Genomic DNA, 18,370 nt, shown 5'->3' with positions numbered 1-18,370 from the left:
GGCCTCCTTTGCTAGCTAAGGAGGCAATATTTGAGAACACATCATAGTTTCTCTCCAGCTTTATGTAAACGCTGATGCTCTTTACTGTTCTGAATTTAAAGTTTGAAAATAATAAATTTAAGAACAGCCAAGTGTATCTGATACATAGTATCAGAGAAGGTGCTAAGAAATACATCTAAAACACAGTTTATTCAAAGGCCACACACAGAATTACAGAAGATCCTTAGGACGAACGAGCTTCCAGGATTCCATTACCATCAGTACAAGTGATCTTCCCAAAAACCACTGCTAAATGACTTCACTGTCTGAAGACTAACTTTTTCTCCATGTTTTGAGAATTTATAGGTGAACATGTTGAAATGATGAATGGCTACTCTCCAGACCCTTACAATAACCTCTAAAAGGACGGGGGGAGCGGAGAAATAAGTGAAATTCTTGAATAAAAATAACGTGAAAAGCAATTTTCCTGTTGGTTGTGAAAGACTGGACGTTTTTCACTGCAAGCTTCCCTCCTTTCCTGGTCACCAAGTAAGAGCTGGCTGGAAGCAGGAAAATTTCTAACACCTCTATGCCCTTTGAGTCACGAACTATGAAGGGAGGAAAGAATCACAACTGTGGGGACCTATGCATCCTATACGAAAGCAGGAAGTCAGTTGAGCGTGGGCCGCCCGTCCGGCAAACCAAATGCGAATGCGGACCTTTTGAAAGCCCACCCCCACTCCCATCTCACCCCGAAGCCACCCCCCAGCTTCAGCGGAAAACGCGCTTTTGCTAGGCTGCTGAAACGAGCAGCGCGCAGGGTCAGAACACATTCCACTTTGCACTTGGTCTGCGGCAGGAGCACACTCGGGTTCTCGCCAGGAGAGGAGGAGGCTGGCCGGGCAGAATCGGCAGCTAGACGCAGCCTTGGCCGCCAACGCAGGCGGCTCGTCCACGCGGCCGGAGAAGTCCCGGAACAAAGCGCGCGGCAGGCGGGTAGGGAGACAGGGAAGATGGGGAAGATTTAACTGGCTCCTCACCACGGCCTCTGGCTTAGCCAGGTGGGGCCGCGCTCCTCCTCGCGGGGAGAGGATGGGTTTGTCGAGGGTCTGACCTCAAGTCCAGTGCCAAGGCCACTGGAACCGAGACCTGGCGGGGAGAACGCCGGGAAGGAGAGGCGAGCCCCGCGGAGAGGAGGAGGCGCCTGTCTGGCTGTTGACCGGCCGAGCCCGCGGGCTGCCGGGCCCCCCGGATGCCGAGACCCCGGGACGCGGCAGCCTGGATGCCGGCGGCGCGCTGTCGGCCCCCCAACGCCGGCCTCCTTGACGCCGCGCCGCCCGCCCCCAGCTCCGGGCGGTCACACAAAGGGGCTGCCCCGGCGCGCCGGCCGCCTGCGGTGGGGGGGCCCGACCGGGACCTGCGGCCGGCCCGCCGCGCCCCAGCCTTTGTCCGCCGCGCCCCGCGCCCGCCTGCCGAGGAGCCCCGCCGCCCGCACCCTTCTCGTTACCCGGGTGAGAAGCGGTCTCATCTGCTCTCCGGCCCCGTCCGCCTCCATGGTCGGCCGTCCAGCCCGCGGCGGCCGATCCGCTGCTGCCCCGCGCGGCCCGTCCGCCGCCGCGGCCGCGGCCGAGTGCCAGACGCGCGAGGGGAAACGAACGTGCGCTCGTGTGCGAGGCGCTCGCGTGGGGAGAGCCGTGAGCGAGAGACTGGGGCGCGTGCGCGGCGACCGCGAAGCTGCCTCTCGCCGGCGCTCGAGGCCGCAGCGTGGGACGTGGAGCGAGCACTGAGCTGGACGGAGGCCGAGGCGGGTAGGAGGGCGCCGCGGAGGCCCGAGGGCGGGGCCAGGCCGTGACGCGCGTAGGCCCCACTCACACGCCCGCCCCCTGGCGCCACGCCCCCGGCTGGCCGGGGTCCTCCCAGGCAAGTCCCGGCCCGGCGGCCAGGCAGCCCAGAGGTGGAGCGGGAGGGTGGGAGGAAGACTTGCGTCCCAGCCACTCGGAGGCCTTCGGGGTTCCACACTCATCTCGGCGCCAGGCCACCTCAGGAGGCCCGCCCCTCTGTAAAATCTTAAGTGACCGATACTAAGAGTTTAGCTCGTTTTCCTTGTCCGAGGGGGGCTGGGGGACACCACGGCGCCTAACCACGTTCCTCGTGGCAGGAGGGAAGAAGGTCGCTGCCCATTACAGGGGCGCTCACGGGAACCCCAAAGGAACTAACGGGTCGTTAGGAGTGCTGCAAGGTTTTTTTCTCTGTTCTGTTGGCAAGAACCCCAACTCAGGGCCAGTGAAACAGGGAGCACTCCTGGCCAGGTATCCTCGTGTGCTTGCGCCCCTGGCCGGGCACCACTGCGGCACCCACACGCGAGTCCACGCTCTGGGGCACCCCTACCCCCATATCCACACCTCTAACTGCACATGGTGACGGTGCCTGCTACACAGGGTCATTGAAGGATCAAGTGAATTTCTGTCCTTAAACGTACCTGAAACATAGCATGCTTATTAGAGGCATTATTGTTTACTGGGTTGTCTTGCGTGTTTAAAAAAGAGAACAAAAAGATTAGCTGGGAAGAACTAAATCAGTGCTATGGAAGGAAATTTTATATTCGAGCAAGTCTGGAGCGCTTACCCTATCCATCTCAAAATAGATATTAGTAAAGCCCTTTGTCAGAAATAGGTAAGTATGCTGGATGACTCCTTCCTGGTTTGGGTCTTAGTCCCCTTTTTTTCTAAATTTCTCAGAGAGTTACTTCTAGGTGGGCACCCATTATTCACTTACTCTATAAAGAACAGATGTGCTACCGTTTAAAGAAGCCTACAATTAGACACTGTACATTAAGGCAAACATGCTGCATCTCTAATCCTCACAACACCACAATATGTTTTCTGTTGTCCCCATTTAACAGATGAAGAAGCTGAGCTTCAGAGAGGTAACTGGTTTTAAATCCTAGTTAGTGGAACTGCTCTATTGCACCATTCTAATGATTCATTAAAGAAAGTTGTACAGCAACAAGGAAAAGGGATGAAAAGATGAAACAAGAAAGAAAAGGAAAGAATATGGAGAAAGAGAGGAACTGGAATTTTTTAAGAAAAGAGCCTCCTAAAGTTGTTTAAGGCTTCAATCACTTTTACCCATACCATCACAAGGTAAATATGATTTATATTGAAGAATTAGCTCTGAGGTCTCTTAAAATGCAGCCTCCCTACCAAAAAACTAATTAGTGTATGCAGAACATTTTCTATTCCCTTTCTCTACTTTATTTTTCTATATAGCAGTTATTCTTTTATAACATTCTATATATTTATGCTTCATTATGTTTATCATCTGTATACACACACACACTGATGTCACAAAATTATTTTAAAGGCAAGACAAGAAAACTTTAACATGCACTTTTTTCTGCCGTCTGAGCCACTACCCTCTCCCCTTTCGTGTGTATTGTGCATCTGCATTACACATTAATTAGATCCCCTTAGAAGACACAGGAATGCCTACTAGCCAAAAAAAAAAAAAAAAAAAAGGCAATATCCTCCTGGCACCAGCAAGGTAATTCCTTAGGAGATAATATTCCTTTCTCAATCCTGTAAGGGGTCACAATGACCCACTATCACCTTGTTGGACTATGTAAACTGTCAATATGTTACTTTGATATATAACCGTTTGTCTCAAAAACTTTCATAGCTGTGCTTTGACCTCTAATGGGCAGATCAGTCCTCAGAGCTTTCTGAAAGACTGTCTCCTGGGTTATAACCCTCAGGTGGGCTCGAATAAAATTGTCCATTTCTTTCTTAGATTGACTATCAATTAATTTTTAAATTATCTATTAATTTTAACATTAAACACAGATTAATGTGTGCTCCAGGCTTCCCTGGTGGCATAGTGGTTAAGAATCCACCTGCCAGTGCAGGGGACACAGGTTTGAGCCCTAGCCTGGGAAGATCCCACATGCCACGGAGCAACTGGGCCCGTGCACCACAACTACTGAGCCTGTGCTCTAGAGCCTGCAAGCCACAACTACTGAGCCTGAGTGCCACAACTACTGAGGCCCGCACACCTAGAGCCCGTGCTCTGCAACAAGAGAAGCCACCCAATGAGAAGCCCGCGCACCGCAATGAAGAGTAGCCCCCACTAGCCGCAGCTAGAGAAAATCCTGCGCACAGCAACAAAGACCCAACACAGCCAAAAATAAATAAATTAATTAAGTAATTAATTTTTTAAAAAATGTGTGCTCCATGTAAGCTTCATGCAAACAGTAATTTTTTTGCCTGTTTCATTTTCCTGTTATATTCCCAGCATGCCTAGAAGAGTGGTTGGCCTTTGTAAGCTTTCAGTACCTGTGTTAATTGAATGAATTTGGGAGGTGGGGAAGGGGGGAGGCAAACATCCTTTAAGATCTAGGAGCATCCTGGGAGAAATCTGAGGATGTGGCCAAAGTAGTGACAGGAGCAAAGTAGGAACCTATACCCTTGGTGCCAGAGTTGAAAGAGCTAAGTAGGCAACTTCAAGAAGGGCTTAAAAATATATGTTCAGGGGACCATGCCAAAAAATGAGTTTCTCTTAATCCAACTTGTGAAAAGAAAAAAATAAGCCCTTGGTTTATTTAGTCCAAAATTATTTTTTGAGTGACCTCTCTGTTGCCATGCACTTTTTCCACTCCTCAGTTCATCCCACCTGCTGGAAAAGTAGTGTAGTAAAGGTCTGAACTATAGAACTGATTACTCTCAATTGCCCACTTAATTCATATTCAGCCAGAGTTCATCCCGAGGTGATGATTGCAGTAAGTAAAGAAGATAATGTATTAAAATTGCTTTCATGCAAATGGTGATGGTTATAAAATGTTCAAAGGTTCTGAAAGGCAAATTGTTCTCTTAGTATTTTGAATACTCATCCAAAATGTAGCACGGGGAAACATTTGCTAACCAAAGGTGAATCTGAATCTAAATTCATCACTCACAATGAACTTGTAGCACCTAAAATTAATGACATTTAGCTATATCCCAGATTCAGTACACTTCCTGGGTTTCTGGAACAGTAGGTAATACTAGCAGGGACTTGGATACAACCCCTTGGCAAGATCTTCATCCTGAGGCATGAATAATCTTCCCACCAACAGCTCTCTATGAGCCAGAACATATTTTTTAAAGAAAAATAGCAGTTTCTCTGTCATTTTGAAAAGCTTGGAACCATCCTTTAGCAGAGGATCCTTTGACAATTCTTTATCTCTTCATTGCCTCTTCTTGGTGCTAGCTGAAATTTAAATGTTCCCAATCATCTGATTCTATAAGGAAAACTAAAATCCTTGGAATAGTGTTTACAAGAGCATCAGAGCAGCCTCAGTGGGGAAAAGACAAAAGGAAAATAGTTGAAAAAATTGTTCCTCTTATTTCTGCAGGCTAGGCCTACAGAGAATCTAAAACAAGACAAAAAACCAGACCTGATCTCATGGAGTTCTGAGTGGAAACTTATATAGAAACAAATGCCAACAATGCAATGTGTACACTCTAATGTACACTTCTAGAGATAGAAGGGGCAGGGGACTGTTAGCTGTGAGAAAAGGATGCATATGAAGGTGTCTGAAAAAGCTAGAGATACAGTAGATTTAAACTGAGTCATGAATGATAATGGCATAACTTCATCAAATAAGCATGGGGAGAAGAAGGGCATTACAGGCAGAAGCAACAACGAAATCAATGGCTCACCTGAAAAGGCAGGGTAGTCCAATGGCGAAGCATCCCCCTCTGGAGGCAAACTGCATGGGGCTGATTCCCTTTGTGCTAGTGGTTGTGTCTGTAGGCAAGTCACCCACCTTGCCAGCCTTCTTTTTAGAACCCCTCTGGACACTGTAATTGGGGTAATAGTGGCACTGTCATGGATGATCCATGAGAGCATAAGGCACAGCACCTAACAGACAAGAAACACTCATTACACGTTCGTTATGATTATCTGTTTGGGAAACCATGAGGTGGGAAAAGGGTGGGCTTAAGCTCGTACTAGAAGAAGGGCCTTATTCACCAGGCCCCTGAGGAGCTTACATTCCCATTAGAGTGTAATTCCCATTACACTTCTCAGGGGCAGACACCACACCTGTCTTGTCACTGGGGACACCCTGGAGTACCTGGCCCATGATGGGTACATAAAAAATATAGAATGAATGAGTGAACAGCACTAAGGAAATTGGACTTTTTGCTACATGCAGTTACAGACCCACCATCAGAGGGCATTAAGGAGGGAGATGATATATTACAGACCATATAAAAGGATGGAAAGGAGAGATGCTAAGAGCAAGAAGGTTGGTTCAAACTGCACTGCTCAACATGGCAGTTACTGAGTCCTAGAAATATGGCACATGTTAATTGAGATGTGCTGCAAGCTTAAAAGATTTGACATTCACAAGAAGAGTGGAATCTTGTTATTCATATTGATTACATGTTGAAATGAAAATATTTTGGATATGTTGGGTTAAATAAACATTAAAATTAATTTCCCCTATGTCTTTTGAGATTTTTAAATGTGGCTACTAGAAAATTTTTAATTACATATGTGGCTCACATTATATTTCTATTGGATGGCCCTGGGTTACAAAGCATGGGCTAAGGCAATGACAAAGGAAATAGAAAATGTAAGTCTGATATAAGAGATAGTTTGGAAGTAAAATTGATAGAACATAGTGACTCCTTAGGTCTAGAAGCACTAAATCACTAGGCCAGTATCCTCGCAGACACTCTGGAGCCTATTATTACTTGAAGAGTGAGAGAGAGAGAGAAAGAGAGAGAGAGAGAGAGAGAGAGAGATCACCACCATTCCTCTTCCTTGATAGAGACACTTCCCCTTCAAGACTTAAAAAGCATTTTAAGAGAGAAAATATTTGCAAATGATACATCTGGTAATGGACTGTTATCCGAAATATGTAAAGAACACTTAAAACTCAACAATAAAATAATACACACCCAATTACAAAATGGGCCAAAGACTTTGACAGCTTACCAAAGAAGATATAGAGATGGCAGTTAAGCATATGAAAATATGCTCAACATCATATGTTATTAGGGAAATGCAAATTAAAACAACCATGAAATAACACTGCATGCCTGTTTGAATGGCCAAAATCCATAACACTGACAGCTCCAAATACTGGTAAGGATATGAAGCAACAGGAACTCTCATTCATTGATGGTGGTGATGCAAAATGGAACAGCCACTTTAGAAGACAGTTTGGTGGTTTCTTACAAAAATAAACATACTCTAACCATATGATTCAGCAATTGTGCTTCTAGGTATTTACCCAAAGCAGCTGAAAACTTATGTCCACACATAAACCAATGTTTTGTTGTTGTTTTTTTTGCGGTACACAGGCCTCTCACTGTTGTGGCCTCTCCCGTTGCGGAGCACAGGCTCTGGACGCACAGGCTCAACAGCAATGGCTCATGGGCCCAGCCACTCCACGGCATGTGGGATCTTCCCGGACAGGAGCACAAACCCGTGTCCCCTGCATCGGCAGGCGGACTCTCAACCACTGCACCACCAGGGAAGCCCTAAACCAATGTTTTATAGCAGCTTTCTTCATAATTGCCAAAACTTGGAAATAACCAAGATGTCTTTCAGTAGGTTAATAGAAAAAATAAACTGAATGTACAATGAAATATTAGTCAGCACTAAAAAGAAATGAGCTATCAAGCTGTGAAAAGACACTGAAAACACTTAAATACATATTACTAAGTAAAAGAAGCCAATCTGAAAAGGCTACATACTATATGATTACAACTGTATGACATTCTGGAAAAGGCAAAGCTATGAAGACAGTAAAAGATCACTTGTTGCCAGGGATTGGTGGGGGGCTGGTGAATGTAGATGAATAGGGAGAGCAGAGTATTTTTACTCTGTATGATACCATAATGACAGATACATGTCATTACACGTTTGTCTAAACCCATAGAATATACACCACCAAGAGTGAACCATAAGATAAACTATGGACTTTGGGTGATTATGATGTGTCAATGTAGATTCATCAGTTGTAACAAATGCACCATCTCGTGGGGGATGTTGATAATGGGATAGGGTGTGCCTGTGTGGGGGCAGGTCACATAGGGGAAATCTCTGTACAATGAACCCTTTTCAACAATTTTGGTTTCTTACTAATACATACAAAACCTTTTGTGTGTCTGTTTCTGAATTCTTTTATGCACATATATTCAAAAGTAACTATAATTACTGAAACTAAAGATTGTAAGCACGATCATGGCCAAATAACATAGCAAGTTAGGAAGGGGCCTGGGACTGACTGGACTAGACTAGCTGACTCTCAGCTCATTGTTTCTTCAATAATGCTGAGTTTTTCTGAGTCAGTTCATAGTCACTGGTCACCATCTAGTTTGCTCAGGCATTGGAATAGTGTCATCTACTGTTGAGGAACAAGCGGCAAGTGAGTACAGGATTGGCACTCCGAGTTGTGCCAGCAAACTCCTTTTAAAGAGTGTTGTATGTTTTGATGTAGGCAGTGTTCTTTCAAAGTCAGAGTCTATTTTGGTCACACCTAGGCACATCTGAGTGTGGTTTATATTTCTGTTGCTTTCCAAAGACTATTCCTCTTAGTGCTTGGGCTAGGGAAGCACTGAAAGACCCTTGTTGCTTATTTTTTTCTTCTCAGGACCACTCTTTATGTATAGTTAAGTTTCGATAAACGTTTACCCCTTTTATGAAAGTGCTCCCTTCAACCATGTCCATGACTGAGACTACAATGAATTTTGGAGAAGCACTCATCTGAACCAAAGGGGAAATCTAAAATCCCAAGGTCCCATTTTGAGAAACATAATACAAAAATGTAATAGACTTCAGGGAGGCAGAGATAGAAAACAACATTTTTGGCCAAGGAATCAAAACGCTCAAAACAAAACTCTCCATGAGTGAATGTTAAAATAAGTACTTATATTGTTTTAGATAATCTTGGGATGTTCATAATAATCCCATTTTAAAATAATCTAAAACTAACATTGGATATATCACTTAATGCCTCTGGACTTGTTTCCTCATCTATAAAATGGGGATAATTGAGGCCATAATTCCTTATCTTCAGTTGCAAGCTTCATAAATCTCTGAAAAACTAATGGCTTTTCATAACTCATTTGGCTACAGAAACCTAACCTAGACTGAGATGAGGCTGTTTATAGTCTTTATCTCCTTACTGTGGATGCCCATATTCCTCATTACTGAAATATTAATGTGTCTGAAAACAGGATGTTGTCCCAGACCCTACTAGGAGTGTTTCATAACATACATAACTGGCATTATATCACTTGTCTAAATTCTGATAAATTCTGAAATCTAAAATATCTGGCCTTAAGCGTTTCAAATAAAGGATTGCAGACCTGTAATACTTGTTCTGTTTATTTCAAAGGTGTTGCAAAAGCCAAATAAGGTAATACATAAGAAAATATTTGACAGAATTGTGCTGTACCTACTTTAACCACAGAGAGCCCTGGGGATGCTACTTTTTAGAACTCTGGTGTGGAGACTCCTCCTGTGGTAAGAGCAGCTTCCACTTCTACCTGTCTTCTTCCAGCCTCCTTTCCTGTCCCACACCCACGCTGTCCCTCTCCCTTAAGATTTCTCTTAAAGGCAGCTACCTATGGTTAGGGGTTCGTCCCCACCCAACCAGTTTGAGTATCTCTCATTGTTCTGTAGCTTTGCTAAACTCAGGCTGGTAAGGAATTGCCAACAGAGAGTGGAAAGAAATCAGATTAAGTGGGAACATAAGCCCTTGAGGTGCTTCTGAATGTTCTCATCATCCTGGAGATTTCTGCAATCTTCACTGCTTGGGGCCAGAAGCCACATATAGGGTATGACCTGCACTTGTATGTGAAACAGGACACATACTTTTCCCTTTCTCTCTCTCTCTCTCTCTCTCTCTCTCTCTCTCTCTCTCTCTCTCTCTCTCTCTCACACACACACACACACACACACACACACACACACACAAACACACGCAACCCAAGCCCTAGTCTATTCAAGTAAATTATGGTACCTTTCTTATACCAACTGATTCATTTGGTGGGAATAGCAGTTCATCACACATCACTGGGCACACCCACTCACACGACAACTTCTCTTAAATATAATTGTGTCCTTGTAACTTGGGGTAACTAGGACTGAAAAGTTACTGAAAAGGTAAGCTTTCCTTTTACTTGTTTTTCATAACTAAGGTTCATGGAAACATTATACACAATTGAAAGTTGAGTGGGCAGAGAAAGCTGAAAAAGATATTTTACAAAGTATGAAGCAATGAGCACCAGAATTTCATCTTTTCTTAGAGACAATTAACAAGAAAAAGCACTGAGAATTTGTTTCCGTTTGAGGACTGAGAATATATCCCCCACGAATAGGAATCCTAGTATTATTTATTCACCAGTGCTTAGTATTATTATTCACTAGCTGTATCTCCCCTTTAAACAACAATTAACAATAGTGCTTATAATATAAGCAGAGAAATAGACCATGGTTCCATGGCAGTCATAAGCTGCCCTTTGTATATAAAGATAGCCTGGTACTTATCATCAGTAAGACATGTTCTTCAAGACTTTGGTGCAATAGCAGAGATGAGTTGATATGGCTCCTTCCATGTGCTACCAATGGTATGCATTTGTGAAAATATATTGTCAGAGTTAGGAATACAAGTCTGGGATCACAGAACACATGGAGGCTAATTGGTGCATCCATAAATCACATCTATTTCCTAGTGTTTATTGGTCCCTGTGGATCCATCTACTCAATGATAGAATCCTTTCAATTCCTGAAAAGCAATTTGGCAACATGTATTAATCTCAAAAAAAAGCATATCTTTCAATCCAGCAATTTCATGACTAGGACTGTCTTGTAAGATGTCATAGCTACAGATATAGATTTACATACAAAGGGGTTTATGCCAATGTTATGTATGAAAGCGAAAAGTTTAAAACCATATAAAACTGAAGCAATGAAAAAATTATTAAATAAATGTTTGCATACCAATATGATAGAATATAATGTACTTATCAAAAAGACATTCTAAACTTTAATGGAAAAATACTCATGGTATCAAGTTTTGTTAAAAGATCTGGATACAAACTTGGTATAGAGTATAATCCCAGTTATAACTATCTATCAATGAGTGATCAATTGAAAGTAATATATTAAAAATTAACAATAGACTAAAATGCTAACAGATGTTGCTGGGTAGTAGGATTATGGGTGATTTTTAAATTTAAAATTTCATTATTTATAGGTTCTACAAATATCTACTATGAATAAATTACATTTAACTGAGAAAAAAGCTGTAAAATTATTTTAAACACAAAATAGTCTAAAATACTAGTGGAAATTTTACAATGTTTTACAATAGGAATATTCCAAACTTAAATACCACTTTTAAAAAGCCAAACACATTAAAGCTAAACAGTGTAAATACAGTATAATGATATTCATAACCTGTTAAGAGGGACCACTTCTCTCATTGAGGCCAAGTCAAAACCTGAATGGGTTAAACTAAAGCCTGCCATGAAGTCTGTTGAGTATGCTGGGGGTTCCGAAGGGAGAAGATTGTTAAGTTATTAAGTAAATATTCTCAATGGCATATTTTCTGGATAAGAATTTTTTTTTTTAATGAAGAGAAAGAAAATTGCAGGAGTTTCAGAAAGTCTTGTATCTAGGAAACTAAATCCAGCTGGTAGAGTAGCCCATTGCCTAGCAACTTAATGAAGGTTTCATAAAGGTGGCATTCAAGTCCATAGGTCATCAGCATCAGCAAACACAAATTTGAATTGGAAGTTTTCGGCCACTTATTATAACCAATCTTCAAAGACATGCCAAATAAGCCTTCTTTAGAATGAAAGCCTGGTTGGAAGTTAGAGTTGTTGTCTTTGCTTTAAATTCTGTTCGACCAGGGTTTTCCAAGCGTGCTTGTTCATAAGGATTGTCTGGGCTACTTGTGAAATATATGGAGTTCCCTAGAGATCATGATTCAGCAGATCTGTGATGGGGCCAAAAGGAATCCATTATTTTAACAAGGGCCCTAGATGATTGCTATGGCCAGCAATATTTGAGATATCTTATAAACTTTCATTTCCTTTCTATCAGTTCTTGCTAGTTCTAATTACATGCTGTCTTATCTGTTTGATAATTGTTTAACATGTGCCTCTACCAGCAAACAGCAAGTTCCATGAGAGCAGAAATGGTATCTATTCATTCCTGTCCCTCCAAGGACCTGTGTGGTACATATGATGAGCAAGTGAGTAGACATTTCTTGAATCAATCAATCAGTGAATCAAAATTTCTTTTGTTGTATCTAATAAGAGACCACTTTAAGTCTGGATCATCCTCAAGCTTGTAGGTAAAACCCTGCCTCTGGAAAGCACAATGGAACGTAGAATATGTTATACTCTGGGAGGGAGTGACCTTTTGTTACCTTAAGGAGAGTACCCGAGCAAAACGGGAAGAGTATTGCAAAAGAGATGCTGACTGCCAGGCACATTAAGACATCACATTCATAGAGAAAACAAATATCCTGTCCATATCTAACTATCTATCTAGATAATACTTATTACTTAGGCAAGCATATTGCATGCTGATCTGATATGAAAAAAAAAAAATACAAGACTTAACTTCCTGGCTCCTTTGAGGTCACTCTGGGGGGAAGATATTGACAAGCAGGTCAAGGGCCAGTAAAACTGAATAGGGTTCCACTTTCTTCTAATATTTAGACTCACCAAGAACTATATAGGCAAAGAATATTATAGAAAAAATTTTTCTCTAGCTTTTGAAAGATTAAATTAGAGATGAGTATTGAGTATCAATTGGTTGAAGTATGGCCCTTGTATAGTTAAATAAATTATACAATAGGCTACCATGAAAATACAGTAAACCATTGCATATGTAGCCACTGAGCAGGTGTTTATAAAATGCTCATTGAATCAACTTGTCAGGACAGAATTAATTCTGGAGAGTGAGCTACATGGAGTTCTCCAGCTATAGCCTATCTCCTCTACTACCTCCACCTGCCCCCATGGCACTGTCCACAGAGATGGCACCTCTGCCCTCACTATGGGCCATCACACCTAGAGAAGCCTGTTACTATTGTGACCTGGACTTCAGAGGACTGAGGTCAGCATTGCTCCTCACTCTTGACTCCTGGCTAAGCCTTCACACTCACCTGTCAAAAAGGTGTGTCTGTGGGTGGGGGGCAGGGCTGGTCAGCAGATGAATTGCCCATGGGCACAATCTGACCGGCCACCTATTTTTGTAAATAAAGTTTTATTGAAACTTAGTCATGCCCATTCATAAAAGTACGGTCTAAGGGTGATTTCAGCATTACAACGATAGACTTGAGTAGTTGTGACAGAGATCATCTGACCCACAAAGCCTCAATTATCTACTATCTGTCCCATTAGAGAACAATTTTGCCTACACCTTGCCTGGATGCATGGGGCCAGATCATAGCAATTATTGTAATGAAATTCTTATGTGGCATTTACTGTTCGCCAGGTAGTAGTATAAGGTCTTTGCATGTGTTAATATTCCTCACAATCCTATGAGGAAACTAAGGCACTAAGAGGTTAAAATAACACAGCTAACAAGGACCAGCCTAGATAGGAGGTGTACTGCAAAATAAGTAGGTTATCACAGGGCTCCAAAAATGATGAACAAAATCATAATTTGGAAGCTCTAGTAGAGAAGCAAACAAATCATGATGGACATTGTAAGAACAATGTGATCATGGAAGCAGGTTATTACTAATAACCAAATTTTGATCAGCTGCAGATTTCTCTTGTGTATGGAATTAGATGAAAAAGTAATGTTTAAGAAGATTAAAAACAACACAGAAATTACCCAAAAAAGCTTTCTTCAAAAATTATTTACTCCAGAGTTTCTATATTTAAAGTATAATTTATGCTTCAAGATAGTCCCCTTAAGATACTCTTCATTTACTAAAAGTAATTCAAAATGTTTTTGAAGCTTATATTTGAAAATTATCTTCAGAACCAGTTTACTCACATAAGAAACCCAGTGTTTTTAATTTATGGTTCCATAGTTACAAAGTTTATTTTAGTCCCAAGTGGTATTATTGATATTACTTAGTTTTATGGCCCGCTTTATTCACCAGGTATGACCTCCCAGAGACTTTTGACTTCTTTAGAGAAGTAAATCCACCCCAAAGCAATTTTAAGGATGAAGATTTTCCATAGCCTTATCTGAATAGTTCACTGCTATACACCAGAACCTGGTGTAATAAATGTTCAAAAAATATTTGTGACCAAATTGTGACCTTCTCAAAAAGAAGTTCCAAAAATGTTACAGGAAATTACAACTACTGGAAAATCCATCAAGGTGGTTGCTTTGAAGAAACATGCATTTGGCTTATCAAATTCCTTTGATTCATCTATTCAACAAACACTCATGGAGAGCCAGAGATAGCTACATAATTTGTGGGGCCCATTGCAAAATGAAAATGCAGGGTACCTTGTTCAAAAAGGAGGAAAAAAGTGTTGTTTTTCTTCTTCTGAGTCTCCTTCTCAACCTGTCCTTTTTTTTTTTTTTCCGTACGCAGGCCTCTCACTGTTGTGGCCTCTCCCGTTGTGAGCACAGGATCCGGTCGCACAGGCTCAGCGGCCATGGCTCGCGGGCCCAGCCGCTCCACAGCAGATGGGATCTTCCCGGACCGGGGCACAAACCCGTGTCCCCTGCATCGGCAGGCGGACTCTCAACCACTGCACCACCAGGGAAGCCCCGTCCTTTTGTTTTTTATTTGCTGCTCAGCATCATGTCCCCTTGGACACATGGGTACTTGCAAAGAGAGTGCATATCCTCACAGATGCTGCAGACTCTGTGCAGGGCTCCACATGTGAGCACAAGGACCTGCCCAATTCCTCATTGTTCCTGCACCAAAGCGGGGTGCTGGAGGGGAATGAGCGAGGGAGACAGTGATCACAGGTCAGAGGTGGAGGAGCCTCCCAGGGACCAGGTGGGACTAGGTGGGACCAGGTGGGAGCCTAGGCTCCACGCCCCTGGCACATGCTCCATCATTCCATTGACTTCACTTAGAAAGCATAAATCCAAAGACAAATGATTCAGAATTTCAAGACTGCACTGACGAGTGTTAAACCCCAAATGTTCAGCTCCCTTCCAAGTGCTCCTGAAGATGGCCCTAGTGAGAACCCATTGTGTGCTAGGCCACGTGTATAGCATGTGAACAAGACAAAGACAAGGCCTGTCCAGGAACCTCTATGTCTTAACAGGGAGAGCAGATAAGGAAAGAGGAAATGATCCTGCAGCGTTTAAGAGCATTGATACAAACACAAGCAAACCCTGTTAGCTTGTGTCCTGATGTCAAGGAAGGAGTCCCCCGTACGGAGACTGCTAAGTGAAACCTAAAGTAGAGGAGGAATAAAACCAGAGAAAGAGTGTAGACAGAGGAAATAGCCCTGGAAGAACTAGGGGTGGAGAGCGTGGGACATTGCAGGACCTGAAGAGGAACACACATTTCAGGGCTGGCAAGTGGGAAGAGGGGGCTTTCTCCATTATGTTAGGGAATTCCAACATTTTCTGAGGGCAATGGGAGACATTTAGAGGAATTTAAGACAGCGAATGACTTGATCAGACCTGTGTTGTATAAAATCATTCAAGTTGCAGTTCGAAGAAGAAAAGTTCCAAAGGGTGGGAAGTTTGGCAGAGAGAGCAGTCAGGATCAAAGGAGAGGCAGTAGAGGGCAGTTTGGGGAGGTATGGGAGGCACTAGGTAACTAAAGGGGACTTGCACAGTATAAGGAAGAGCTTGGATACAGAAGATTGAGGCATGTAGAATTCTCTTCAATATTAATCTGGTAGGTGGGGAGCAGAAGTATCAAGACAGAGCAGGCTGAAGCCCACATTGAACATGCTTGCTCGGAGGCCTGGACCAGATTAGCTGTAGGCTCTGGCCACCCGTTGTTCTAAAATTGTGACAGCATTGAAACCTGAGCTCTGTTCTGGAGCCTGTTAATAGCACTCAGTTCCACACCCTTCCTTACAAAAGAACTTACGCTGCAAAGCAACTATAACAACGCTGGAGGAATGTTATCTCAGCAATTCCATAAATGGACCACAGGTAAAATATGAAGACACATTTCGTTCCCTTTAAAAAGCATGGGATATGTGTCTCTGTTTAATCTTTAGGCCTGTGCACATAGAATAGCATCATGGGGTAAATGTTGGGGAGATGGTATCCTAACACTTTCAATTTACCCTACAACTTTCTGAGCACATGAAGTATCTATTGTATTTTAGCAATCCCTAGCTTGCCTGTCACGTGCAATAAAAGTGACTGATAGTTTCAAAAGTAATTTGCAGTCCGAATCTGATTTGCTGAATGGTGTGGCAAGTGCGGTAAGGGTTAGCAGAGCTGGTCCAAGGAGCTTGTTGGATGTGCAGAACTGTGGGCATTTGTACACACTTAAAGATCAGGAAGCACAGCTTTTACTGTCTCCTTTCCGACCGTAAGAAGGTTATCATTTGAGCTGGGAAAGCCATATGAAAACCATACAAAATTGAGGGCAGAAATTTTAAAAACTGCTAAATAATGTGGCATGAAATATAAGGTAATAAAACTTAATGAGAGAAGGGCTATCACCAGTAATGTTCTCACAGGATATCAGAGTACCATTTCACTTCGTGTTGGGTTATAATTAATTGCTTTCATGCCTTCCGTGTTGAATACCAATAAGTTCCCTAAGGACTAGAGACATGGCCCACTCATTTTTGCCTCCCTCTCAGCTCTCTGTACATTGTCCATAAAATACATAAAGATTTGTTAAATAAATAAATGAATTAAACACCTTCCTCTTTGGTACTATGATCCTGGCTGGGTTTTTTAAAAATTATTTATTTATTTATTTATTTATGGCTGTGTTGGGTCTTCGTTTCTGTGCGAGGGCTTTGTCTAGTAGTGGCAAGAGGGGGCCACTCTTCATCGCTGTGCGCGGGCCTCTCACTATTGCGGCCTCTCTCATTGCGGAGCACAGGCTCCAGGCGCGCAGGCTCAGTAATTGTGGCTCACGGGCCCAGTTGCTCCGTGGCATGTGGGATCTTCCCGGACCGGGGCTCAAACCCGTGTCCCCTGCATTGGCAGGCGGATTCTCAACCACTGCGCCACCAGGGAAGCCCCTGGCTGGTTTTTAACAGATTAAATTTTTAGGGGGATTTTCTTAGTGAAGACATAAGAAAATGTGCAAGGTCAGGACGTCTCTTGTTCAACCTTTACTGCATGTCCTGGGAGCCCCAGCATTGCCCTTCAGCTCTGCATGGGAGGAGAGGGGGAAGCTGATTCTAACTGCACAGCAGTAACCTAAGTCAAGGATATCAAACTAGCTCTTCAGGAAGTGAGCCGATTAAATGTGATTTCCTTAGATATGAGGCTAATAAACAAAATTTAGTTAAAGAATCAAAACTCTTTAGATTCTTATTTTCCCTAAAGTGGTACAAATAACTGATATCCTGTGATAAAAATAAATGAGGACCATGGGAAAATGTTCTCATTCTTCCCCAATGCATTGTCTCCTCTTTCATGCCTTCTGTGACATGAAAATCAGCAGAACTTCTCTTTTCTTTCCCCTTTTGTTGGGTGGTAAATACCAGCTGGAGCTTTGTGAGCGGTGAGTAATACACCTGGCACAGGACCAAGGTAACTGCCACCTGAAAACTTTCCACTCTGCCATTATTCTCCAGCTCAGGAGTCTTATGGTCCAAATGGACAACTGGAGGAAACTGCCTGTGTGATCTCTCATTTATTTATTTATTTTAAGATTTATTTTCTATTGGACAATAGTTGATTTACAATGTTGTGTTAGTTTTAGATGTATGGCAAAGTGATTCATATATATGTATACATATACATATATCTATTCATTTTCAAATTATTTTCCCATGTAAGTTATCACAGAATATTGAGCAGAGTTCCCTGTGCTATACAGTAGGTCCTTGTTGGTTATCTATTCTATGTATAGTAGTGTGTATAATGTCAATCCCAATCTCCCAATTTATCTCTTCCCCCACCTTTCACCTTTGGTGACCGTAATGAGCTCTTATCTACAGGACGTTTCCTATGGCGTGAGTGCCTGCTCAGGCTTCTGTCAACCCTCCATGGCCCTGTGCCCAGCCCACGCTCGAATGTTTAATCTCACAAGGGTTTCCTCCTGTTTCTCGGCACACAGCCAGCTCTCTCTTCCCTGGCCACAACTTGGCACATTCTCAGGGATGGAAACCAACTTTAATATCATAACAAGCAAAATACATTCAGACCATCAATGTAGCAGAGGCTGCTTTGACAGTTCCCTACATGCACCCCTCAGGCTTGATTTGCAGGCTTCCAACAGTCAGTTTCTGCCTCTCTGTCC

At 42.9% G+C, this 18,370-nt stretch overlaps 1 protein-coding gene and 1 long non-coding RNA gene across 9 annotated transcripts in view; one reads left to right on the top strand and one right to left on the bottom strand.

Annotated features, from left to right (window-relative positions):
- SLC4A7 (solute carrier family 4 member 7) overlaps positions 1-1,779 on the bottom strand; it is a 121,450-nt gene extending 119,671 nt beyond the window's left edge. For 3 of the 8 annotated variants that reach the window (XM_059075230.2, XM_067005859.1, XM_059075234.2), the window contains exon 1: positions 1,487-1,767. In XM_059075230.2, coding sequence (XP_058931213.1) covers positions 1,487-1,534 — 48 coding nt within the window. In that variant the 5' untranslated portion in view covers positions 1,535-1,767. Of the gene's footprint in view, positions 1-1,486 lie in introns of all 8 variants that reach the window. The other 5 variants (XM_059075232.2, XM_059075236.2, XM_067005860.1 and 2 more) reach the window with 3 other exon arrangements.
- On the top strand, positions 795-12,234 carry LOC136791998 (uncharacterized). Its single transcript, XR_010835021.1, has 3 exons — positions 795-975; positions 9,371-9,498; positions 12,152-12,234. It is a non-coding gene; the product is annotated as an uncharacterized lncRNA (long non-coding RNA).
- The last annotated feature ends 6,136 nt before the right edge of the window (positions 12,235-18,370 follow it).

The sequence above is a fragment of the Kogia breviceps genome, chromosome 10 (assembly GCF_026419965.1).
Source record: "Kogia breviceps isolate mKogBre1 chromosome 10, mKogBre1 haplotype 1, whole genome shotgun sequence".
In the NCBI taxonomy this organism is placed as follows: domain Eukaryota; kingdom Metazoa; phylum Chordata; class Mammalia; order Artiodactyla; family Physeteridae; genus Kogia; species Kogia breviceps.
Note: the sequence above shows the minus strand (reverse complement) of the source record. Positions and strands in the feature narration are given on the sequence as shown.